This window comes from Lissotriton vulgaris, chromosome 10, assembly GCF_964263255.1.
Source record: "Lissotriton vulgaris chromosome 10, aLisVul1.2, whole genome shotgun sequence".
NCBI classification, from domain to species: Eukaryota; Metazoa; Chordata; class Amphibia; order Caudata; family Salamandridae; genus Lissotriton; species Lissotriton vulgaris.
In genome coordinates, this window is record NC_141698.1 from 289051122 (window position 1) to 289078369 (window position 27248).

At 44.1% G+C, this 27248-nt stretch overlaps 1 protein-coding gene across 1 annotated transcript in view; it reads left to right on the forward strand.

Annotated features, from left to right (window-relative positions):
- The first annotated feature begins 736 nt into the window (after positions 1-736).
- LOC147685148 (uncharacterized) overlaps positions 737-27248 on the forward strand; it is a 44611-nt gene continuing 18099 nt past the window's right edge. Inside the window, exons 1-2 of the mRNA XM_086939760.1 lie at positions 737-866; positions 1281-1355. Coding sequence (XP_086795886.1) covers positions 737-866; positions 1281-1355 — 205 coding nt within the window. The remainder of the gene's footprint in view (positions 867-1280; positions 1356-27248) is intronic.

The window sequence follows — 27248 nt, forward strand, 5'->3', positions numbered from 1 at the left end:
CCCATCTTTTTCCAGATTTAACTTATCATTAGTTTCATCTTGTATCCAGGGCCCCTCTGTTCCCTTCTCTGCTGGGATGTTCGCTAATAGTTGGAACTTATTTGGAGCTAGTACAGCATCAGAGAATTGAAGCAACTCAGTCATCTCACCCAGGTTACTGTCAGTGCTTCCCTTAAGCATACTTTAAGAATTTAAGGTTTAAGAATCAAAGTGCTGGGGACTGGCTTGAAATAATCTTTTAATGAAGGTGTCAGATTTGTTTATTTATTTTTCTGCTCTTGCTTTAGTGCCCTAAATTTTTTCTTTGGCTTAGATTTAGATTTTACCAAACTAATCTGATTCTGGGTCTTACCATTGGGGGATGAACCTGCCAGAGAAGCTTTATAAGCTGTTGCACTGTAATCAGCTGGCTCTAAGTCCTCTATTAACCCGAAAGTGAATCATGTCCTGTGCTCCTTAAAGTATATTGCAACGATAATTTAGTGGTTAATCCTCTCTTTTTCCCTACTGGCCCCCTTTTAGCCTGGCCTCCCCCTCTCTGCTCCACAGAGGCAGCACTTACTATTTGTTGCATCTGTATATTAATGTTAATGCCAGTGTCAGAGTTTTCACCGGGAGATCCTTTTGTCTACCTCCTTCTTGTGGTGTGGGAGCTTCGATAATCAGGCTTGCCACACGTTCCTCCTCTTCCCCTGCCACCGTGAATAGGGAGCCTTGCTGTCGCCTTCCGCCCGCAATGCAGCTCCAAGGCTGCCCGCTACCAGAGAGCAACCTGCTCTTCCTGAGGCTCCCCTACCTGCTCCTGCAGAAGAGGCACCGCATCCCGGGTGGCCACAGCAAGCCCCGCCACCTCTGCCACAATTCTGGTGAGATTTGCCAAAATAGAAGTGGCGAAAAAAGCACTTCAAGTAGTTTTTAGAACAGCAAAGGACGTTGCAGCCAGCCTCCAGCTCCTGTCTTCCAGCTCAGTGCGATCACTTCAAGCACGGTCCCCGCCCACGGCTTACAGGTGATAGGTGGTTACACAGCATTACACTGTTGCGCTAAAACAATGACTGTTTTCCAGTTTTTCGTTTCAAAAACAATAGTTATCCCCCGTATCTTCCAAATACCTCACCATAGTCCAAATTAGCAGCTTCCACCACAACTTCCAACTACATTACGATTAATATACTGCGCTAAACACCGCGAAGCCGCCCCGACCTCTGGAGCCTCCGTGACCTGCTAAACCGCCGGCCACCATGTTCTACAAACCTTCCCTGTCTGTTTGTTACTTCCAGGTGCCAGGACAGAGTCTTTCAGTAATGAAAATCTATTTGTGATAGAAATTGCTGAGTGGGAGAGAAGATCTCCAGGTAATTCAGAATGCATTGGCAAGGCTAATTTTGGACATTCCTAGGAAACAACCTGCCAGAAAGGGCCTAGAGGTGCTGCACTGGCTTCCCATTGAACAACGCATTAGCTTCAAATCACTCTGCATGGTCCATAAATCATTGCATGCTTCCTATCCGTCTAGGTTGAAAACTATGTTCAAGTGGCATTCTTCTATTAGACCATTGCGCTCCTCACTTCAAATGCATCTGGTTGTACCAAGAACTAAGAAGAAGTGGGGGGACAGAGCATTCTCTGTGGAAGCTAGTGAGCTGTGGAACTCCCTGCCCCTTGCTCTTAGATCCATCTCCCTTCTGCTCCCCTTTAGAAAGTCTCTTAAAACCTATCTTTTCACGGTCTAGCATCTAGCGTGGAGCTTTTGGCCCGTTCTAGATTCCTGGGTATTGACGGCTGATCTCTAGCGCCTTGATGCCCTTGGGTGACTGCTGCGCTTTATAAATCCTCAAATCAAAACAAATCACCTGACTTTCCCAGGAGGCTGCAACAGGTGCTGACTCTGGCAGGCTTCCCCCCGGAATTGCATCCAGGACTTACAGGGCGGGGGAGGGCGCGATGCACTGCTCGATACTTGGAGAGTGCACCAGCGGCCCTGAACAGAGCCAAGCCACCACACATCGTAGGGGAGCCTGAAAACACCAAAACAGCCAGACACAAAGAAAACAATAACAAAGATGGGGTGGGAATGAGTCAGCAAAGAAAATGACTCCTACGGTGAGGTTAGAAGCAAGAAACAAAAGGTGGGATTGTGTGAGTTCAGATAAAGCACTGCTGAGAATATGGTTTTGTGGAGTTGCCTGGGTGGAGTGGCCTGGACCTGTTGTATCGATCATCGGATTTAGGGAAAGATGAAAGTCCCCAATCATGAGTATAGTGGAGGTGTGTAAGCGGGTAAGGTGCACTGATATATCCGTGAAGATCTCGGGGAGTCTGTGTTTTCGGCATAGATATTAACTAACAGTAGGGGGATGTTACTGAAAATATAACTGCAGCAACTAAATAACGGTCTTCGGGATCGGCAACTACTTCACATGTGGTGAATGGTATTGCCTTATATTTTAGGATGTAGATCCCTCTGGATTATGTACTATAATTCGCAAATGAGGGGTTTGTGCCCCAAGCGGAGGCGTACCCAGGAGTTGCGCCTGGAGTGCAATGTGTTTCCTGGAGAAAGGCAACCTGTATGCCATGTCTGGACAAATAGGACAGTACCTGCCTGCCCTTTTGGGTATTGGATAGCCCATGCACATTCCAGGATATGTATCTTAAAGAGGAGTGGCTAAAGGTCATGTTGGGCATTGTCGTGGACAGTGGGAGTTATTCAAAGCAGTGGATAAGCATGTGTAATGTTGCCGGTCAGGCCTAGGCAAGTTATTGGTTCAACATTCGGCATGCACAGTGCATATATAGTGAGACCAATAGAGTAAACTAAATAGAATTGTGCAGAAAAACAGATAGTATAACATGAAATACCCTGATACCCCCTCCCACTTCCGGCAGTATAACAGATACTGACAGAGAATCCCAACAAGCGTGCTCCTACCAGAAAACAAGAAAATATTAATGGAGTCATCCTTGGGGAGAGACGGCGCCCAAGAAGAGCACCTATTTGACCATGGGCATGTATATATAAGTAATAGCCATTTAGAAAAGTGATCATAACATTTATCATAACCACAATGTATCATACATTTAGTAATTACTGCTGTATCGATATGGTAAAAAAGTAAAGCAGGTGTCATGTAGCAGTGACAGGTGGGGGGAAAGTCCATCTCCCACTCAGGGGTAATAGAACATATTCTGAATAACAGTCAATGTCCGGCATGAGCCAGGACCAGCGCAACATTATATGGAGGATGGGTGGGCGGGAGACGAAGCACCAGGCGCCGCGTTTGTAGGTGCAAGTTCTGCATGGTGGCGTTTACAAAATTGGGTAGCTTCATCCACTGTTTAGAAGATATGTGGCTTGCCACCAAGCTGGACATGGAGCTTCAACGGGTAGAGCATCGAATATTTCACATTGGCTGCACGTAGGGTGCACTTGACTTCTGTAAATTTACAGCACGCATCGTGCATGATTGGGGTGTAGTCTGTGTAGAACACTGGCATCATGCCCTGACACTGCAATTAGCCCTTCTCACATGCAAGCCGTAGTATTGAATCCCAGTCTTGGTAATTAATACGTTTGGTGATGATCAATCTAGGAGGTGCACCAGGGACAGGTCGGGCACAAGGGTTTTATGGGCCCTCTAGATTGCAAACAACGTGGACAAGGTTTCTTTGACAAAGAGTTCAGTGAGTAGGCTTTCCATATAGCTGCACATATGACCCGTGTTCGTGGATTCCGAGATTCCTGCAATGCTTATGTTATTTCTTTAGGATCTCGCTTCCAAGTCTTTTGCCATGGCTTCAGTTTGCTTGAGTAGTTTTTCAATTTTGACAATCCACCTGGTACTGATAGAATGTGCGTCTTAGATGTCCGAGAGTAATTGTTCTGCAGTGTAGAAACGTGCTTCATGCATGCCTTCAAGTTTTGAGCCTATGCCATTAAGTCGAACATCCACTGCACTGAATCCGGCTTTTAATTCGGCAAGAATAGCTGCAGTTCCGTCCGACATCGTAGCATCCGTATCTCCGGATCCCTGGCCCTCACTGCCATGCGGCTTGTCTTTACCAGGTCTGGGGTTTTTAGAGGAGTCAAATGACAATGGGCGCTAGCGAGGATCAGTGGGTGACCGGGGTATGGGCAATGAAATGCCTGGTTAGGGGTCAAAAGCACAAAAGCACTGTATTAGGCTGAAAAGGCCCCTCCGTGACGAGATCGGTCCACAGACAACATGTAGTAGTGGCACAGCTGAGTCGCGGATCTAGTGCGTATCAGTGGTACTGCAGTGTCAAGCACAGTGCAGCACCTCCAGCTGCCAGATGTGAGTCTGTTTAATACCATGGGATTCATGTAGGAGCAATATCGGGGAGTGACTGCGTCACCGGTCAGGGATCCCTACTTACAGTCCAAGGAGGGAGTGTAGTCTGGAGTAGTGCCACTGAATGCCGGAAGCCCTCCTCCCATCCTGAGGTGTGCTGGGATAGTGCAGTGCATGCATTTAATGCTGCTGTGCCGCTGTGTGTATTCCACAAAGCAGGCAATCGGCCAGATAGCCCCAGACAAGTGTCAAGAGAGAGAGCAGACACCCACCTCCAGCTGTAAGCTTATTAGTAACTCACCCAAAGGTGAGACTCTTGAATTTACTTAAAGATGTAGAGAACTATATTTTTTTGGAAAGATGGCCTGAAGGTGTATAATGTGAACCAGCTGGGGGAAAGTGAGGCACAGTTTGGCAGCCGAAGGCTCGGGGAGCGGAGATGGCTTGTTGGTTGTCTGATGCTCACGCTGCAGGAGAGCCGCTCCCGGTGTCGGTGGTGAAGTAAGCGGCATTGACAGAAGATAGTGGATATAAACTTCGGACTCATGACTATGTTGGTGAGTCTAGTGACTTTCTGAGAAAAGCGGGCCGCATTTAAATAGAATCCAAAACAGGTGGAAACGGCTGTCAGCTAGGGGAATCACGATTATTTTTTATGTGATTACCGTGTCAGAAGCAAAGTGGTCAACAGCAAGTGCTGTTTCAGCAGCCCACGGAGCATTGTAACAGTGGATCATAGGGTTCAGGCGGAGCAAGAGGTGCGAGAGGAGTTGGCGGTTGGATTCTCCGGTTTCTCCGATTGCTGGGGATTGCTTGAGTTGTGGATTGCGACTGGTGGCGGCCGGTCTCGGCTTGCAGCGGTTTTGCAGGACTGAGATCTGCTGCCGCTGGGAAGCGTGAGGATCGTGAGAGGATCGGGTGAGGAGCACGGGGTGGAGGATGCCGTGCCCTGCCCCATCTGTTCTTGGCCGCGCGTCGTCCCCGCTGACCCCGCTGACCTGGAACCTGGACCAAGCTAAACCAAGCCGACTTGCTCTAGCTGACCGGGCAAACAAAAAAAAAGGAATTGCTGCTTTGCTGCTTGACTGTGTGTACAATGAGGCAATGTATGGTGCCCGGTGCTGGTGCTGAGCATTGGAATAGCAGGTTGGGATAGCTGCCTCTCAATTGAAAAGCTACACCCTGAGAGGAGGGTGCTTGCTGTGGGAGAAGGGACTGCAAGTCCCAGGAAGCCCGGAGGTTCTGCCCTGCACCTGTGCCTCCTTGCTGCAGGCTACATCAGCAGCTCACCGCTGCGCGGAACAGGAGTGCGTCGGAGACCGGACGAGGCCGGGCCGCCCCCCCCTCTAACTTCAACTTCATTGCAAGGTCAGTCTTGTATAACATTTAATTAAACCCTTGAGTACAGCGAACACAGAGATTGTGTGGGCTTTGTCATTTGATAACAAGATGGCCAAACGCGAAGGGAAGAGGATAGGTGCCCTCACTGGTAGCAGCGTGGTGGGTACCCTGGATCAATTTATATTAAGGGCCACGTCTGTCCTGGAAAAAGGAATAGCGATAACAGAACGTTGCTTATCGCTGGACCCGCAACAAACTAAAAGATCCTCCCTAGTTTTAATTGCTACAGTTCGCTCCCCAGTCCATCCTGCCGCTAACCTTAATACATCTATGTTCATCGATGAGGAGGGCGGTTCTGTGACCCCCCCAACTGGGCCATTGGAGGTTGCCACAAAATCACCTGTAGTCGCAGCCAACCCTGCTCCTACTGTGCCCCCACGAACGTCGACCAGATCCATTTCTACAAATAAAAACACAACAATCCAGTCGACCCTTGACCCTGCAACTAAAAGAAAGAGGGTAGGTGGGCCACAGAGGCCAGTGCCTCTCTGGGTGGCCTCGGCTCGAACCCAAGTGAGGAAATGTGGAGAAGACTGGAAAATCTATTAGTTACCTTATTAACCCCGATCACTTACAGATTGAGATGAATTGAGGAACGCCTAATAACCACTGAATCTCAGGTTAAGACAGGTTTCTCTGCCCTAGAGGACTTGTCTGCCCAATCGAAATCTGTAGTTACGAACATATCCAGCAATCTGTGGAATAAGGTCCCAGTCCTGGTTACAGTCACATCTAAGCCCCCATGTTCAGAAGCAACAAGACATACTGCCCCCCGGGCGCCTACAGAGGCAGTCCCTGCACCAAACCAGGAAATAATTCTCTTGGATGGAAATGACGCCCACATAGGAAATATATCAGGAGAATTTGCCCAATCAATTATGAGCACTCTGGGAGTCGGCAAAGTGTCAAAAGCATCAGCTTCTACTAAAAACACTAACTGTAAAAACTTTTCCCTGGACAGACAAGCTAGTACAACCATAGGACCACAGGGAAACAGAGAACTGGAATATAATGCTGTGCAATCAAACCTTACTGCTTTTAACCTTCCCCCGGCAGCTGCACCTCTAGTGGCTGTGTTGATGAACGTTCCACACTTGCGGGCAGCACAGATCGAAACCATTGAACAACTATTATTAAAAGCGTTGCATTGGTTTAACACTTGTCTTAAAGACGGTGGGATATGGGAGGAAGGTGTTGATCAGCACATGATTAGGGCTATACAGACACCGTGGATAGGGCCTACTAGGAAAGAATGGAGTGGCGATTGTGTAGTTGTTAATTTTAATAATGTACACATTACAAGTTTTTTTGGGAGAATCCGGGAGGGATGTCGGGAGGACATATCGATAGAGTGTGCATTTTCCCATTAGGGTACTTTTATAAACCGGGTCCCCACCTCCCTAATGTGCTGGAACGTCAAAGGAAGGATAGGCAAAAACGGGCTACCCTTGGACTAGCACAAAGATCAACTGAGGTCCCTTTATCTAATAGATTTGCCCCATTATATGATTTGTATCTATGTGAATGACTACCCTCATGTACCTTGAATCTGGTTGAGAACCCTGATGGCTGTGCAACTCCACTTCATTGCCCTAAAAAAGATCTGCACCAAATGGAGGATAATTGACAGGTTTATACTGGGCCCCCACCACCTACTACAAATTCACAGGGTATACAACAAACACAGATCTCACTGGTATCTTGGAATATCGCTGGTTGAATAACTAAAACATTGTCTTCTGAATGGTCAAGCTTTATTCATGGCTATGACGTTATTGCCTTCCAGGAGACCTGGTCGGTGGATATGATCTACCGCCCAGGATACTTGGCGTTTGGCAAAGCTGCAATTCCAAATCCCAGAGGGAAACCTAGTGGGGGTTTGCTAATATGGGTCAAGCAACAGCCATCAATCCAAAAAAAGGAACTATCAATATATAGCCCAGACATTCTTGCCATTGAGATCAGCTCAGAGGGAGAGCCTGATTTTATATTACTTAATGTGCATGCGAGAGGGATTGCGGGTGGGAAAGCCTCACCAACTATAGCCCTCGCGGACACATTCATAGATAATTAGGCCGGCTTAAATGCCTTGGTTATTGCAGGCGATTTAAACTGTACTTTCGAGCCCTTAGGCCTAGAGGACCATTGCCTTAGTTTGGAGGAAGATAAGAATTTGGGGATACCGTCTTTATTGCTGCCACCTATCAATAAATGGTCTGAGGCGGTGTTGCAGCTAAAAAGTTTAACCCTGGGGAGGGGGTTAAGAGCTGTTAACGGGAGATCTCCCTCAGGCATGGAAGGTATTAATACCTTCTCTAATGGGTCTAGAGGTAATAGAATTGATTACATCCTGCTCAGTTTGGAGCTATGTCCCAGATTTGTGGACATGCGGGTTCACCACAGACCGGAAAGTGATCATGACCCTCTTTTATTAACCTTAATTGGGAAAGGTATGGATCACCCCAAAGCTGCTTTGGAAACTGATATAGGAGATCTAATTATGACCCAAGACTCCCGTCGGCTGAAATAGGCAGTAGTTTCTGCAGACGAAGGCGCTCTAAAGCAGATCAAGTCAATAACTAAAGAAACCATAATACGGCTTGGCTCTAGAGATACCCGGGATAACTCTCCCTCTGATCTTATGAAGGTTCATGAGGAGTTATTTGTTAAATTAAAGTCCCTGTTCACAAAAAGCAGACAACCTCTTAAGTACACTATAAAGAAAAAATCAGCCAAATGGTACAATGAAGCATGTGGAGCTGCATTTAAGCATCTCTCGAACACAATTAAAATAGGAGCACTTTATGAGGTCAAAAAAGCAAGGGCAAATTATAAAAAAGTACAAATGCAGGCAAAGAAGGCCTTTGATGAGGATAGATGGGAGAGCCTATCTATTGCCAGCAAAGGGAAGAACCAGAACAAGTTTTGGCCCCTACTCTATTCTCCCTGTTCATAAATAAAGTAGTCAGTTATTACACTAATTTTCCAACCGATGCACCAACTCTAGCCGGCTCAAGGGCACCTATTTTAATGTTTGCAGACAATACTTTAATTTTATCCAAAATGCAATCGGGTCTGCAACGTGCCCTTGACACATTTATTGATTTTTGCAACAACCATGACCTATAGTAAACATTGACAAAACAAAGTTCATGGTGTTGCATGAACATAAATATGTTAAAGGTAGAGTAAAATTGAACAAAGCACCTTTGGAATAAACTGATACCTTTACATACCTAGGTGTGACTTTGGGTAGGAGGATGAACTGGTCACCACAGTTAGATGTCCTAGTCCTAAGGCATAACCAGGTAGCCGGCGCCTTATTAAAAGAGCACCGACTTTCAACTACTAAACCGGTGGGGCCAGCTATATCAATCTTCAATGGGAAAATCAGAGCTTCTATAATATATGGTGCCGAACTTTGGGGGTTCGAAAATTTATCACCCCTAGTTAGGGCACAAAATAAGTTTCTGAGATCATTGACCACCCTCTCACAATCCACCCCTATTAAGCCTCTGCTACTAGATCTAGGCTGTACTTCCTTCGATGAGGTGGCGGGTTTTAGACCCTAGCTTATTGAAGGAGGTTAAGGACCACTCCTGAATTGTAAAACTATGCACTGGCTCTAATGGGGATCAGTAATGCTGACTTGTCCTAAAAAATCAAATGGCTCCAGCTTAAGCTTAATATGTATGACATGGGGATAAGACACCTGTGGGATGACCCGATAGGGAATTCATTTCCCAGTAAAAAATGAATATCAAGCTCTTTACTGGGATATGATCATAAAACAGACCCTGTCGGGGGTGGACAGCAACTCTCTTACAGGTATTTTTATGGACCATAAGTTTGTAGTGGAAGCAGAGGCCTACTGGAATCTGATTACGAAACCAGGTGATAGGAAATGATATCACCAGTTCAGAGTGGGCACCCTTCCGATAAGATCTTTCACTGCAAATTGGAACAATGCTCCAAATACTATTTGTCCCTCTTGTTCAACACAGGAAGAGTTTATTAGTCATGTATTGTTTGTGTGTCCGGCTTATTGTAGCCCCCGTTGCAAGTGGCTCAAGCCGCTTTGCTCTAACCTGGGTACGAGATCGGGTATGGTAGCCTTGCGTATCTTGGTAACAAATACCCAACCCGACATTGTTATAGCCATTGTGAAATTTCTTAGTTGGGCATGGGCACTGCGAAGGAAAAATCTCCCTGCTTCAGGAACCGAAATTTCAAAATAAGATTGCCTAGCAGTCCCTCTCTTGTAGATTCTTGATGGAATGTCTTATATAAAAATGTTCTTAAATGTTATTTTATGAGTATTGCCAGGGTCATTCGATAATGCTTGTATTACATTTTGTACGATAGTATGTTTTTAGGGTCCTACCCTTTTGATGATGTATTGTGTCTTTTATGATTGAAAAATTATCGAATAAAAATGACTGACTGCATATCTATTATGACATCACATATATGTTTTCATGATGATCTATGTTCTTAAAGGCTATTGAAAATGTCATGTATATGGTGAGGGTGGTGCATTTATTTAAAAATGCTCTGTTTCAAATTGAGGAGGTTAATAGCGCAGAATGTCTCTTGAGAGCTCTTGTGCTAGCTTCACTTGGTGTGAAACATTTCTTTGAGTAATGATGAATATATGTTTTAAATACACGAGAAATATTTGAGAAATAATGTAAGTTTGCCATTAAGAAAATGTTCTGTGCTTTGGAAAAATTAGAATAGTTGTTTACATTTTTAGAAACTTAATGATGCTTGTGCACACTGAGTAACCGAGCTTTAGAAAGCTATGTCTCCAATTATATATCAAGTGTGATATCTAGACCTCACTCACACATAGCTCAGTAGAAAAGGATACATACACCAAAACAGGTAGTTTCCTACTAACAGGAGGACCTAAACAATGAGTCATAGATATAGTCACAACTGATATGTATCTAACAACAATAGAAGTACTTTCACAGTAAGCCAGACACTCATCCAATCAGTCAGTCACTATAATGCAGTCATCAAATCACGTATGCACTGTCTATGCACTTATTCAATTACCCAGGCACTACATATGCACTCTTGCATTCACACAGGTCCTAATTATGAAGACATTGAACTATGCAGGCACTACCCATGCATTCATCCAATCACCCAGGCACTAACCATTCACTCATCCAATCACCCAGGCACTAACCATTCACTCAGACAATCACCAAGGCTATACTTATGCAGTTATTCAAACACCCAAACACAACCTGTGCACTTATTCAAACATCCACTTACAACCTAGTCACTCATTGAAATACTGAGGAACAACCCATGCACCCATCCAATTATGCAGGCAGTACCATTGCAGTGACCCTATCACCCATCCAGTACCTATGCACTCATTCAATTACTGAGGGAGTACTGCTGCACTAGTACAATCACCCCAGTATTACACTCGCTTTTATGCAATCATTCACACTTTAACAGTGGACTCATGCAATCATTTATGCACTAGTCATGCATTATCTAATCAGCCAGGCACTACTGATGCACTAATTCAATTATCCAGGCACTACCCATGTACTTATCTAAACCCCCAGGCACTACCTGTTCACTCAACCTAAAACACATCGGCAGCAGCCATGTATTTATGCAATCACTGAAACACTACTCATGCCCTCATCCAGTCTGCCAGGTGCTATGTATGCATTTAAACAATCACATATGGAATATCCATGTACTCTACAAATCACCTATATACTATGAATGCACTCCTGCAATCATCCAGGAACTAGAGTTGCACTCATTTAATCATCCAACCACTATCTATGCATGTATTGAATTCTTTACGCATTAGTGAGGCACTTTTGTAATCATTCAGCCACTACTAATGCATTCATCCATACATCCGGATAGTAGTGATATACTCATGCAAAAATGCAGGCAGTAACTATGCAGATATGGAAGGACCCATGGAGTTCTCACAAACTCAGTGAATCATCCAGGTACTACCTGTATCCTCAGTGAAATACCTAGGCACTACCTATGCACTCATTCAATCATCCAGGGAGTATTCATATATTCAACCATAAAAACATGTATTTATATAAGTTTTAGTGAGGAATATGTAGTCTTTTAGAACCCTCTGGTGAAATATATATTGAACCTGTCACTCACTGTTTGCATATACTCTAAAGAATTAGTATGGACCATTTTGCAACATTTAAATGTGATACATTTAAGTATAAAAGTACTGAGATACTAAATACACCAGTGGCACAGTGGTAGAGAGGCACACAGATAGGTCTTATGTTGTGTTTTCGGATTTAGAGTGTTAAAACACTGTATGTAATTCTACATTTTGGTTGATGTTCATTTTAAAATTTACTGCAGATGGGATAAACGTTTACCATGTATAAGTGTGAACTGAGATATGGTGCAGCTGTGTTGTAGCAAAGGGTGCTATAATGTTAAAGGGTACCTAGTAAATTAAGTTTTGTGTTTCGCTTTGGGTTTGGTATATTGAAGTAGGTGCATGTAGTTATATATAGCTAGGTTCATCTGTAGATTTAAACTGGAACATAACATAAAAACAGTTTTTGTATTATTAGTAAGTCAGTAGTAAAGTCGTTGGTACGTTGGCTAGAGTAAAAATTTAATTTAAATACTTTTTTTTGCAGAACAATATATACATAACTGCAGACAGTTATATTGCCTACAAAGGTTTGGAGTAAAAAGCAAAAGAAGCAACTACAATATCTGCATAACTGGCACACAAAAGAGGAAAAATGCAGATAAAGTGATGAAATAAAAAAGAGCTACTGCTAAGAGGACAAATTCATTTTTAAAAATATATCTCCACACCTGCAAAGATTTCAAAATAATGTAAATAAAAACCGAACTATGATAAACAATAAGAGTGGACAAAATCTATATTACTGGAACAGGAAAGAATGAAACAATTATAGTTGATAACTTTGAAGAAGAGATCACAAAATGTAACAGTGTGCTCTGAAAAACCAGAGTATGTTGTATACGTTGTCGACACACTCACTACAATATTGAAACATAGACTGTTGAGTTATATGTAAATAGTGAAAAATAAAATAAAATAATGATAAACGGCAAAAGTTTGCTGTGTACTTATTCGCAGGGGAAAGCTTTGTCTTGTCCACGCAGTAAGTTATATGTAAGTATGGTTACAATAATTTAGAGGATAATAAAATGCCAGCTAGAGCTGTGCATACAAAGTCAATACTGGTTCCTATTCTAGTACCACTTTTTTTTTTTTTTTTTTTTTTTTTTTTTTATATCATTTGTAAAGCGCATCTGCAACCCTACGGGCATCCTGGCGCTATGTACAAATTGCTGAGAAATGCTGTGCAACAGAGGAGGGGAGGAGAAGTATTAAGGTTCAGGTGAGATTACGCTTTGGGGAAGAGCCATGTTTTCACTTTTTTCCGGAAAGCCATCAGTTCGTCTGTTTTCCTGATGTCGATAGGCATTTTATTCCACAGATGAGCTGCGGCTATGCTGAAGGCTCTACCACCATAAGTGGCTTTCCTAATTCTGGGTATGCTTATGAGATTGGAGGATGAGGATCGGAGGGACCGTGTGGGTGTATACCATTTGAATTTCTTTTGAAGTGGCCGGGGGCCCATCCCGTGTACTGCCCTAAAGACAATGCAGAGGGATTTAAAACAGATCCTTTGATGTACAGGTAACCAGTGAAGGTCGGCCAGAGCGAGGGTGGTAGAGGATCTTCGCTCTCGGGAGAGTGCCAGCTTTGCTGCTGCCTTCACTGCCTTCACTTCAAGGTTTTAAATGTTTATCAGTCAATTCTTATCTAAAATATACATCAATTTCAGACTATATTGTGTATGGAGCCAGAGACAGGCAAGTTAACACCAACAGAGCTGCGGAAAGTTCTAAAAGATAGAGTACTGTACTTAATTAGTAGTGTTTTCTCAAAATGTTCAGCAGAATGCGCAATAATTTGTAATGGTAATGCTAGGACTATTAGAGGAAGAGGGTGTAAATATCAGTGAATTATTTGCTTTAAGTTATAAATGGAACAATAAATGTCAACATTGTGAATTTACCTGTGGCACTGGATCCAGTTTAAATCCCTCTGTGTCACCCACATGATTATGGCCTCCAAAGGCCCACCAATTTTACAGTCAATCATCTCCCCATACCATCCCAGTAGGGTCCTACGTTCAGAAAATAAACGCATGGCCATAGTACCTAGAATTTATAGGGCCAGAAGTGGAGGCCGACGATTCTCCTCATTGCCTCCAGGAGATGGAACGCTCTTCCTGACCATATTCATTTGGAAGAAGACAATTTATCCTTCCGCAGACAGTTAAAGACATACTTGTTCCCAGCTATCTAAAGCGTTCACCTGTAGGCTCGGTTCTTAGCGCTTGGATACCTTAGGGTAGCCATGCGCTTTATAAGTGCCATTTTCATTTCATTTCATTTCATTCACTGAAATTAATTTGGAACGATTCCTCTATTTAACGTTACCACAAACGTCCATCAAGATATGACCTGTCCAAACTGCAGATTAGAACTTAGGTGTACATTGTGGAAATGAAAATTTGTACCGCACACTAATACCCGAAGGCGTCTAGGCGCCAAGAGTCTGGACTAAGAGATGGAGGCAGAGACAGAGCCTTAGTTGTTGAACAGCCAGGTTTTCAAAGATTTCTGAAATGACAAAAGATCTGTTTTAGTTTTAAGAGAAATTGGAAGAGCATTCTAGATCCTAGCAGTACCAACTATAAAACTCCTTCCAACCCAGCTGACCGTTTTGACTTTGGGGATGACAAGATCGAAGGCAGAGGAAGATCTGAGTTGTTGTTGGGGAGCTTATATGTGAAATCTATTCTTAAAGAAGTCGGGCCCTGGTCTTGCTGTGCCTTAAAGGCAATGCAGAGAGAAATAAAGTGAATATGTTTTTTCATGGGGAGTCAGTGTAGATGTGGTAAGAGATGAGAAACAGATTGAAATTTCGAAATTGCAAGGAGTAGTTGAGCGGCTGCATTTTGCAAAACCTGCAGTTTATTTAGACCTTTTATCCGAATGTTCTAGAACAAGGCACTACAATAGTCCGGTTTTGATAGGATTAGGGCAGAGATGACAGATTTCTGAAGCTCCAAGGGGATGAAAGGAAAGTTTTCAGGAGGATCTTTAATGTTAGGAAGCAAGAGGAAGTTATAGTATTGATTTGGCCTTCAAGAGAGAGTTTGTCATCAGAAAAGACTCCTAGAAATGTACCTTTGCAACCAGGTCTCCTCAGTCCACCACCTTGGTGACCAAAAAGACCTGTCTTTCCTGAACAAAAGAACCTCTGTCTTCCTGGTATTCAATTTGAGGCAGTTTCCTGACATAGAATTCCTCACTGCATGCATGCAATCCCAAAGCCTGAGCACAGTAGTATCCACATCGCCGGTCAGTGATACCACAATCTGTGTGTCATTGGCATAAGAGGCTACAGAGAAGACGAATGTCTTAATAAGCCTGGCTAGCGGTGACACAAAGATTTAAAATAACATAGGGCTCAGGGACGAACCCTGTCAAAATCCACATGGGAGTGAAAATGCCTTAGACCTGAACCCGTTAATCTCTACAAACTGCTCTCTATCTGAGAGAGAGGAGAGCTGGAGGTTTAGGGCCCTAATACTGATCCCAATGGCTGCAAGTCAGTCAATGAGGATATTGTGGTTAACCGTGTCAAAGGCTGTGGGCAGGTCTAATAAGGTCAAAGCAGGCCTCCGTTATCCATAACTAATCTAATTTCCTCCACCACCATGATCAGGGTGGATTCTGTATTATGTTGACTTATGAAGCCATATTCGGATGAATGTAATAAATTGTTGTTTGAGATTAAAGCAGATAAGAATGTATGACCTTTTCTACTAGTTTTGCTGGAAGGGGAAGGAGAGAGATTAGTCAGTAATTAATAGGGTCATTCGTGTCAAGGTTAGATTTTTTTAGTGGAGGGAGGATGGAGGCCCTTTTCCATTCCTTGGGAAAGTAACCCTCACAGGACATCTTATTAAAGACATCCTTAAGATAGTTACCAACAATTGCTGATACCGGATAGAGAACTTTCGGTGGATGGGGGTCAAATGGTCAACTGGACTTGGTCTGATTAAGCAGGGCCTTTACCGAATCTTCCTCCAACAAGCTAAACTTGTTGAGCCAGGTGGGTATTTAGAAGAGTGAGTAGCTGAACTCACTTCTGGAGAATTAAAAGGGTCATCTCCCATATGCAAGTCACCTAAAAGGGGGATTGAAGAATGTTTTTCTACAACAGGAGGTGTGGAAGTTATACCCTGATGTTGGCTCACATTAGGGTGATGAGTAGCCAAGGAATTGAAGACCGATTTGGCCTTGTTCATGAAGAAGACCGCCAATGAATCGCAAAAGTCTTGATTTATGTCAGCAGTGATAGGTTCAGGCTGTCTGCTTAACTTTCTTATCTCATTAAAAAGTTATTTAGGAACATTTATAGAAGCCTGAATTTTGGCTGTGAATGTAATAACTTTAGCATTAAAAATTGCAATTTTATAATTCTGGAGAGCCTTTCTATAAGCTATTTTGTCGGCAGGATTGTATTGGACTCACCATTTACTTTCCCACTTACGACACTCTTGATTCAAACTTCTAAGGATGTTGTCAAACCATGGCTGAGTCCGTGCGCGCCTGTTGCTTTTAGAGACCTTGGAAGGGGCCAGTTTGTTAATGATGGAAAGAATACAATTACGATAGTCTGAAGTGGCCGACTCTAGGTCCGGAGGAAATTCTGGCTTAGATTCGACCAGCTGTCATCTGAAACCATCCAGGGGGATTTTATGCCATGGTCTACTCATGGTACTCCTGGCTTTAGGTGTTTGGACAAAAAGAACAATTGATGGACAGAAGGCAGAACAATGTCATGCATTCACCCCAGTACAGAGATCTGGGCTTAAATCCATTGTTTTTTTGCTCGTCATTCCAGTTTGGAATGGAATGGAGTAAGACTTATATTGCGCGAACTTAGCCCGGGGGCATCAAGGTGCATAACTACACAGAGATAGGGACAAGAAGGCAGATAAGACAGGAGGTAGGTTTAGTAGGCCTGAGAAAAGAGCCAGACTTTTTAAATCTGGGGACAACATGAAGATTTTTCGAGGAGGACCGAAGTGTTCTATTAGGGATGTAAGGGCTGATGAGGGTTCTTATGCCTTCTGAACCAGCACCAAACAGAGCTTTGTGTGTAAGACAAATGATCTTGAAGGAAATTCTGGCTTGTATAGGAAGCCAGTGGAGGTCCTTCCTAGCTTGGGTCACCGATGAAAGCCTAGGTAAGTTTAGGACCATCCTGGCTGCAGCATTTTGAACAGTTTGAAGCCGATGTAGTGATTTCTTATTGATGCCTCCATACAGCGCATTGCAGTAATCTAACCTGGAGGACACCAGGGCCACGGTTGACTGCTTGCGTGCCTCGGATGACAGGTATGGAGCAATCTTTTTGAGCATCCGAATGATGTTGCAGCAGGTGGATACTGTTTTATTGACATGAAGATCAAAAGAGAGGGCTGAATCCATAAGAACCCCAAGGTTCCTGGCCGAGTTGGTGGGATGGGGGCAATTTACCAAGGCTGGTGGCCACCAGTCTCCTGACCAGATGTCATGGTTTCCCCCATAGATGAGAACCTCTGTCTTCTCCCCATTCAGTTGTAGGTAGTTTCGCACCATCCAATTTGATACAGCCTCCAAACATGTTCTAAATTCGGAGGCCGCTTCTGTGACGGGTTAGGGTGGAGGATACGATAATCTGGGTGTCATCTGCATATGACAAGATTTGATATCCAAAAGATCATACTACCTCGGCAAGTGGGGTTACGTAGATGTTAAATAGAAGAGGGCTCAAAGAAGAGCCCTGAGGAACCCCACATTGCACGGTCTTGGAAGGGGACAGAAAACTGCCAAGCTTTACCCTTTGTTGTCTCTGGTTGAGAAAGGAGGACAGGAGGCTTAGTGCACTTCCCCTCACTCCTATTCCCCTCAGCCGCTCAACCAAAATTGAAGGGGATAGGGTGTCAAATGCTGCTGTAAGATCTAAATGTACCAGCAGCGTAGTCTGTCCCCTATCAACCTCCAGGCGGATGTTATTTGCCACGACCGTAAGTGCTGACTCGGTACTGTGCATAGCCCGAAACCCATGTTGGCAAATATCAAGAAGATCATTTTCCTCTAGATATGTAGTCAAATGACGATTTAAATGGGTCTCCAGCATCTTGGCCGGGGCCAGTAGCAAGGAGATGGGTCGGAAGTTCTTTAATACTTCTGGGTTCAGAGATGGTTTCCTAAGGAGCGGCCTAACAACTGCCAGTTTCCATACGGTTGGAAAGGATCCTTCAGAGATGGCCTGATTCATAACTCCTAACAGGGGGGGAGGACTACCTCTCTACATGCCTTCAATGTTTTTAATGGGCAGGGATCTAGAGGTGAACTAGATTTAATGGTGTCCAGAAGGATACTTAATTCATTCTGGGTCAGGAGGGGAAAACTTGAAAAACTGACAGAGTGAATCTGCTCCAGGGGTTCATTATTTAAAAGGGGTACATATGAGGGCGACAGTTCTTCGTTAATATCCAATTCCATGTTGCGGGTTTTGAGGGATAGATAGATGTCAGAAATTTTGGAATGAAAAAAGTCTGCTATATTATCACATAGTTCCTGTGACTCCGCAATGGGGTCAGTAGCTCTGGGGATTGACAGAGTATTGATGACTTTAAACAGGTCCCTTGAAGATTTTAGCGAGGTGGTGATTTCGCTGAAATAGTTCTTTTTTTCGACATCAATAGCCTTTTTGTAATCTCTCAGTGCTAACTTATGTTGCCTCTTCTCCGGGGAATCGGGGCGCGCGTACCATGCTCTTTCCATCTGTCGACATTTTTGCCGTAGGAGTCTCAGTCTTTCTGAAAACTATGGCGCTGAAGGGGTCTTTCTTGCGGAATAGTGTTTTTTAAGGGGAGCCAGGGCATCCATTGCCTTGGAAAGTCCATTGGATAGATTCAGAGCGCCCGCATTTAAATCGGAGGGGGAGCCTAGGTCTGAGATGAAAGGAGCAAGGGTAGTATTTGAAATCTTGCTGTGGTTTCTTTTAAAGTTCCAAATCTTCCTATTACCTTGATTCCCTACCCCAAAGGGGGTCGTATTAAGAAAGAATTGGACTGCCCAATGATCAGACCACGAAAGGGGGATGGGAGTTCCTGTCGATAGTCTGGTGTCATTGGAAAAAAAAACGTCTAGGGTATGTCCGGCAAGGTGAGTAGGACCATTCACCAACTGGCTTAACCCACATGACAGGAGTAGCTCTATTAGAGATATAGTATCGTTGTCATCATGTCTCTCCAGATGATAATTAAAATCCCCCAGAAGAGTAAAATTGGGGTTACTAATAAAAGGCTCTAGAAGTGTAAGTAAGTCATGACAGAAGGTAGTTCTAGGGCCAGGGGGTCTGTAACATAGAATCCCAGCAAATGAGGCAGAGGGGGCAAGCTGGATAGTAAAATAAAGTGCCTCCTGATTGCCGGATGAAGATGAAAGAGGCTCAATACGACATATGTAACAATCTTTACATAGAATTGCCAGTCCTCCACCCCTACGTTTTAATCGGTCCATTCTGGTTAGGGCATAGCCATCAGGAATAGCCTCCACCAGATCTGGTCCTGAGGAGTCCATGCACCAAGTTTCAGTTATAAAAACCCAGGGGGGTTTCCTCTGTGTTACAAAATCGTTAAATGCAACTTTGTTTTTTATCAGAGACCTTGCGTTTATGAGAAAGCCTGCCGGATTTTCTAAAGGTTCTGATCTAACCCTTCTGGACTGGTTTGTAGTAAGAAATCTGTTCTGGGCGTATGTGGAGGAGCAGCAGCTACATGTCATGGTCGGAATAGCTTCAGGAGGAAAAGTATAGTGACAGGAGGAAGGGGGAGGTCTAAGAGTCAGCAGTCTAGAAAGAAGGCTTACTTCCAGTTCTTCGGAGGAGAGGAGGGAGCCAATTCGACCTTCCTGCAGCCCGTCCAACAGCCCGTCTTCAGCGCGGACGGGCGCAGACGGGCTAGACTCTGGCGTGACTCTGGCGATGTTCCGGCGCCTCCGCAACGCGCGTCCGCTGCGCGGAGGCATCGCCGATTCTTTTATGTGCTCAACAACTAGAGCGCTGAGGGAGAATCCTCCCACACAACTAAGATGGCCGCCGCGCTTTTCAGGTCCGTGTGTCTCAGCCCTAAATCGGCTGGACACCAGTAGAAAGTTCGCTGTAATAACGAAGTGGGGAGCCAACAAGTAAGTGGCAGGCCAGGTCAGTGGGGGCTATTCAAAATGCAATTTTAAATTCGATCTTTTTAAAAACACGACGATCTTAAAATGAAGTATTTGGCTTTTCTAATCAAGCAACAAAAACGTGAGAGTAGAGTAAGAATAGGCACACACCACACAACCTCCCGGCTTCCGCCTCAGGAGGGAACAAACATTCAGCAATTTTGGACCCAGCCATACACATATCAGGCTTGACCCTGCGCGCAATGGAAACAGTGCAGCACGAACTGCCAGGCCATGTCCTTCCTGGATGGGAAACAAGCATCCTAGGACCAGTTTCGGGCTTTCAGCCCTCATCAGCCAGGATAGCTTGTCTCCAGTGGAATTGAGAGCACGGGACCAACGTCTGGGCAAACCCCTCCCACTCGGGTGACAAATGCAAAAAGAACAATTGATGGACAGAATGCAGAACAATGTCATACATTCACCTCAGAACAGAGATCTGGGCCTAAATCCATAGTTTTTTTGCTCACCATGCCATTCCAGTTTAGACCCAGCCATACGCAAATCAGTCTTGACCCTGCTTGCTAAGGGAATACTCCAGCCCGAATTGCCAGGCCAGATTCTCCCTGGACTGGAAACAAGCATCCTAGGACCGGTTACGGGTTGTCAACCTTCATCAGCCAGGATAGCTTGACTACAGTGGCATGGAGAGCACGGGACCCACATCTGGGCATACCCGTCCCACTCGGGGTGACAAATGCAAAAAGAATAATTGATGGGCAGAATGTAGGACCAATGTCATACATTCACCCCAGAACAGAGATCTGGGCCTAAATCCATTGTTTTTTTGCTCACCATGCCTTTCCAGTTTGGACCCAGTCATACGCAAATCAGTCTTGACCCTGCGTGCTAAGGGAACAGTCCTGCCCGAACTGCCAGGCCAGGTTCTCCCTGGACTGGAAGCAAGCATCCTGGGACCGGCTACGGGTTGTCAGCCCTCCTCAGCCAGGATAGCTTGACTCCAGTGGCATGGAGAGCAAGGGACCCACGTCTGGGCATACCTGTCGCATTTAGGATGACAAATGCAAAAAGAACAATTGATAGACAGAATGTAGAACAATGTCATACATTCACCCCAGTACAGAGATCTGAGCCGAAATCCATTGTTTTTTTGCTCACCATTTCATTCCAGTTTGGACCAAGTCATAGGCATATCAGTCTTGACCCTACCTCAATGGGAACAGTCCAGCCCCAACTGCTAGGCTAGGTCCTCCCTGGACTGGAGACAAGCATCCTAGGACCATTTTCAGGCGTTCAGCCTTCATCAGCCAGGATAGTTTGACTACGCGGTGGCATGGAGAGCACGGGACCCACGTCTGGGCAAATGCAAAAAAACAATTGATGGACAGAATGCAGAACAATGTCACACATTTACCCCAATAAGGAGATCTAGGCCTAAATCCATCATTTTTTTGCTCACCATGCCATTCAAGCTAGCCTGGCTGATGAAGGGTAATACCCAGGATGCTTGTTTCCGGTCCAGGGAGTACCTGGCTTGGCAGTTCAGTCTGGACTGTTCCCATGAGGCACAGGGTTAAGACTGATTTGCTTATGACTGGGTCTAAACTGGGGTGGCATCTTGAGCAAAAGAATTATGGATTTAACCCAGATCTCTTGACTGGGGGTGAATTTATGATTTATTCAGCATTCCATCTATCATTTGTTTGCGTAGCACTTTTCACCCTAAGTGGGATGGGTATGGCCAGGCGTGGGTCCCTAGCTCACTGTGCCATTGGAATCAAGCTAGCCTGGCTGATGAATGGTAATACCCAGAAACCGGTCCCAGGATGCTTGTTTCTGGTCCAGGGAGGACCTGGCGTGGCAGTTTGGTCTGGACTGTTCCCATGAGGCACAAGGTCAAGACTGATTTGCATATGGCTGGGTCTAAACTGGGGTGGCATGGTGAGCAAAACAAACATGGATTTAACCCAGATCTCTTGACTAGGGGTGAATGTATGATTTATTCAGCATTCCATCCATCATTTGTTTGTGAGGCATTTTTCACCCTAAATGGGATGGGTATGCCCAGACGTGGGTCCCTTGCTCACTGTGCCACTGGAATCAAGCTAGCCTGGCTGAGAAAGGGTAATACCCAGAAACCGGTCCCAGGGGGCTTGTTTCTGTTCCAGGGAGGACCTGGCTTGGCCGTTCAATCTGGACTGCTGCCATGAGGCACAGGGTCAAGACTGATTTGCATATGGCTGGGTCTAAACTGGGTGGCATGGTGGGCACAAGAATGATGGATTTAACCCGGATCTCTTGACTGGGGGTGAATGTATGATTTATTCAGCATTCCGTCAATCATTTGTTTGAGTAGCACTTTTCACCCTAAGTTGGATTGTTATGACCAGACGTGGGTCCCTTGCTCACTGTGCCACTGGAATCTAGCTAGACTGGCTGATGAAGGGTAGTGTCCAGAAACCGGTCCCAGGATGCTTGTTTCCGGTCCAGGGAGGACATGGCTTGGCAGCTCGGTCTGGACTGTTCCCATGAGGCACAGGGTCAAGACTGATTTGCATATGGCTGGGTCTAAACTGGGGTGGCATGGTGAGCAAGCGAACAATGGATTTAACCCAGATCTCTTGACTGGGAGTGAATGTATGATTTATTCAGCATTACGTCCATCATTTGTTCGCATAGCACTTTTCACCCTAAGTGGGATGGTTAGACGAGGTTCCATTGCTCACTGTGCGACTGGAATCAAGCTAGCCTGGCTGGTGAAGGGTTATACCTAGAAACTGGTCCAAGGATGCCTATTTCAGGTCTAGGGAGGACTTGGCTTGGCAGTTTGGTCTGGATTGTTCCCATAAGGCATTGGGTGAAGACTGATTTGCATATGGCTGGGTCTAAACTGGGGTGGCATGGTGAGAAAAAGAATGATGGATTTAACTCAGACCTCTTGACTGGGGGTGAATGTATGTTTTATTCAGCATTCCATCCATCATTTGTTTGCGTAGCGTGGGTCCCTTGCTCACTGTGCCACTGGAATCAAGCTAGCCTGGCTGATTAAGGGTAATACCCAGAAACAGGTCCCAGGATGTTTGTTTCCGGCCCAGGGAGGACCTGGCTTGGCAGTTCGGCCTGGACTGTTCCCATGAGGAACAGGGTCAAGACTGATTTGCATATGTCTGGGTATAAACTGGGGTGGCATGGTGAGCAAATGAATGATGGATTTAACCCAGATCTATTGACTGGGGTTGAATGTATGATTTATTCAGTATTCTGTCCATCATTTGTTTGCGTAGCAATTTATGTGTTTGGTGGCCTGCCGAACAACCTGAGCCTTCTGTATTTAAAGAGAACATAATTGCACAAGGGTCAGACCAGAACAATGGCATTATGGATGTCGCCTACAGATGTGGGTTTTCAGATAAAATTCCATCTAAGGTGTGACCTGCAAACCCGTTTATGTGTTGAGCCGGTCCACCGCTGACCATAAAATCTGAGAGAAGAGCTGCGTCACTATATGTGGAGTTCTCAAGATGAAAGTTAAAATCGCCTAGTATAGTGAAATCCAGGAATTTGATATTAGCACAGAGAAGCTGACTATTATTGTCCAAGAAGTTAGCTCTGGGACCAGTTGGTCTATAGATAAGTACTCCATTAAAAGCATAATGATCAGTGAGCAGAATTTTGAATGCCAGTGCTTCACAGTTAGAAGTCCCTTCTAACACCCCACAGAGACTGAAAACTGTTCACTGTGAACCGCCCTTTTTACCTATCCGGTTGAGCCTTATAATGTTGATACCTATAGGCATGTCTCTAATTAAGTCGGGACCCGGGACCCGAGGAAGCATCCGCCCAGGTCTCTGTAATAAAGGCAAAATCCAATGAATTTGCCTCTTAAGAAATCAAAGAAAGCCAAGGAAATCTTGATTTACAAGCGAGCATTGATAAGTGTTGCTTAAAACGTTTTGACATAAGGAGTAGCCTTGGTGGTAGGATGATTGTCCGTTTTGAGGCTTTTTACCGATATGTTGGATATAGTCACCTGACAAAATGGACATGTTTGACCTGGCTCTAAAGGGATTAGCGATGGTCCCTAAGATCCATAAGTTGCTTACGCCCACACCGCTTCCTTGATCTGACCAAAAACGAGAAGGGAGTGCTGGCGCTGTGCGCGGGCCGAGCGCGGATGGGTGAAGACGGACGTACCTTTGGTGCGCCTTTGGCTTGCCAGCGGCCCAGACACACAATTTGGCCTTTTACATAGCCCTCCATGAAGGTTAGAGGTGAGTGAAGGAGCGTGGCCAAATCTGAACACAAGTGACGTGTGCCGATTGGAAAAAAATTTGCAGCCAAATAAATGAGCAAACTGGGGTCCAGCACCCCCCCCCCCCCCCCCTCCCCCCCCCTTTACCTTGACCAGGCTCCCCTGGCACGTAAGATACTGGTAAAGTAAATCAAGTTAAAAGAAAAATACTACATTTTAAAAGCATAAACCTATTAAAAGAGGTCAAAGACCCACTCAAAGATGGCTCCCAGTCACTATGGGAGCCAGGCACCTCCTAAAACTGGCACAGGGGTGACTACAAGGAACAAAATGCAGGGCAAGAGTGAGCATATGAGGTAAGGCAAAACAGTACCTCTCAATCCAATAATGTGTGGACCCACATTCTGGACATTTAAATAGCACTCCAAACATATGGGAAATATGTCATAGTCATGCTACAATGAGCAGAGTGGATGGTAGTAAACTAGAAAATGAAATTACAAACTTTGTAGCTGGATACATTTCCATTTATAAAAAAAGTTTCACAACTATAGCAAACATATTTCATAAAGGAGCTAATATAACCTCTACACACTGCACAATATATATAAGATGTCAAACAGGATGGACAGAGTGCAATGACAGAGATGTCATTCAAATCAAGACAACATAAAAAGCTAACAAACCTATGTCTGCTATTTCTAGAACCGAAGTTCTTAGGATAATTTACAATAACAAAATGTGTTATTGTGTTGAAATAACTATGAATTATGAGTTTCTGAGATATTATTTGGCCTATTAGGTGTATTGTCTTCAGCATGTTCTAGGGATGAAAGACTGTTTTTAACTGAAGGAAATTAATTTATAAAACATTACAGGACTACATTCTGTAACTACAGAAATAAATTAAACATAGGTACTATAATACTAGCTGCCTTAAGTTGCATCTAAGAATTCACGTCTCAACTTCATCATTGTATCTTGTTTCGTTTGCCTATTGTTCAAAATTAAATCTGCATACATTTTTTTGTTTACATTTTTTCACAGTGCTTGAACTGCTGCAATAAAATAGGAATAAAAATAAATATCAATGCTTTTTCAAGTTGTGGAGAATGAGATCCACAGACTGCTTCCCAGCTGTTACGGCGCTGTTATAGATTATGCAGAAGGTAGCAAAATGCTTTAGTTCTAATGACATTTCACTGCATCTTCTCTGCACCTCAGCTGGAACTGTGTCACCAGTAGCAAGGACTGGAGGTAGAAATAGCAAAAAAAGGTTAAAAAGTAGCACAATTTTAAAATATCAGTTTGGGACAGCTCCTACAACAAACTAACTGCTACCTGGAAAGTTAAAAAAGGGCAAAATGGGTGTGTAATTCCTTTTATAAAGGAAACTGTGCAAAGCAATTACATTTCTTTGTTTGGTAGTTATATTGTATTGATTAGTTCCAATATTAAAAGTTCTTTTTTGAAACTGTTGTTTTTGTTAAACGTGTTGGTTAAATAAAGCTAAACCAATATGATAGTAAACAGCTAGACTCAAACTTTGTGTAAAATGTGTCTATATATTTGTTTTACACTTTAGCATTTGTATTCATGACTACTGATGTCATTGCAACCACCGGTGTTGCTGTGAAGAAGGAAAATACATTTTTTATGTTGTTTTTTCGACAAACTCAAACTGTATGTAAAATATGTCTATAAATTTGTTTTACACTTTGTGAAAAACACGTGGTATTCACTGTGTGTCCTCGGCAAACACGACGTCGTTGTGAAAATCAATAAAATATTGAAATAAGATGTGGATGTGCTTTTTAAATAGATGACAAATACAACAATAAGTGGTGCACCAAACAGGTGTTCAATATGGAATTAGGGAAAAAAGATAAAGGGACGTTATAGTCATGAAATAGAATTTAGAAAGTTAGAAATCAACTTAAAAGACCAAAGGTTGCAGTTAGGAACTAGCATTGAAAAACCCTTAGAAAATTCACTGAAAAAAAACAAAGGTGATAGGGACTTTACAGTTAGGCTCACGTTTCACTTGTACCAAACCAGAGAAATTCAGCAGTTATAGTTAGCATAGCTAACTACAACTCGCATCCCCACAATGTACTGCTTTTGACCTCACATATTACATCACTCATGACATGGTCAGTAACATCACTCATGATATCACTGATGACATCTCAGATAAAATCATCCAGTGACTATAACAGTTTATGAATGTTAAATACATATACCAAGCTGTATTGGTGAATCAATGAGTGTATAAGTGCCTGTATGAAAGATTCAGTGGTTGCTTGACTGACTGTATAAGTGAGTGATTAGGCGTCTCAGTGAATATATGGGTGAGTGACTGGTTATTTGAATGTCTGTATCAGTATCGGTATGTTAGTTGGTATGGAAGTTGCTGAATGGGTATGTGAGTAGGTACATGAGTTGCTCTATGGGTGAGTGATTGGTTGTCTGAGTACCTGTATAAGGTTCTTAGTGGCTGTGTGGGTGGGGGAGGGGGCGTATGAGTGCCTGTATGGATGAGTAAGTTGGTGAGTCAGTGGCCGTAAGGGTTAGTGAGTGTGTCTATCAGGGGCTGTATGGGTGAGTGAATGTGTGTATGGTTGTGTCATGACTGAGTGCATGTGTCAGTGGTATATGAGTGAGTGACTGCATGTGTTAAAGTCAGTAGAGGTGAGTGCCGGAGTGTATGAGTGTCTGAATGTGTGAGTCAGTGATTGTGAGCGTGACTGTATGGATGAGGGTGTGTTTGTGTCAGTGACTGTATATGTGAGTGAGTATATGTTAATATATGTAGAATAAGTGAGTAGGTGTGTGTATAACTGTATAGGTGAGAAAGCGGCGTGTGTGAGTGAGCAAGTAGGTGTGTGAGTAGCTCTATGGGTAAGTGGCTGCATGTAAATATGAGTGGATATATTAATGGCTGT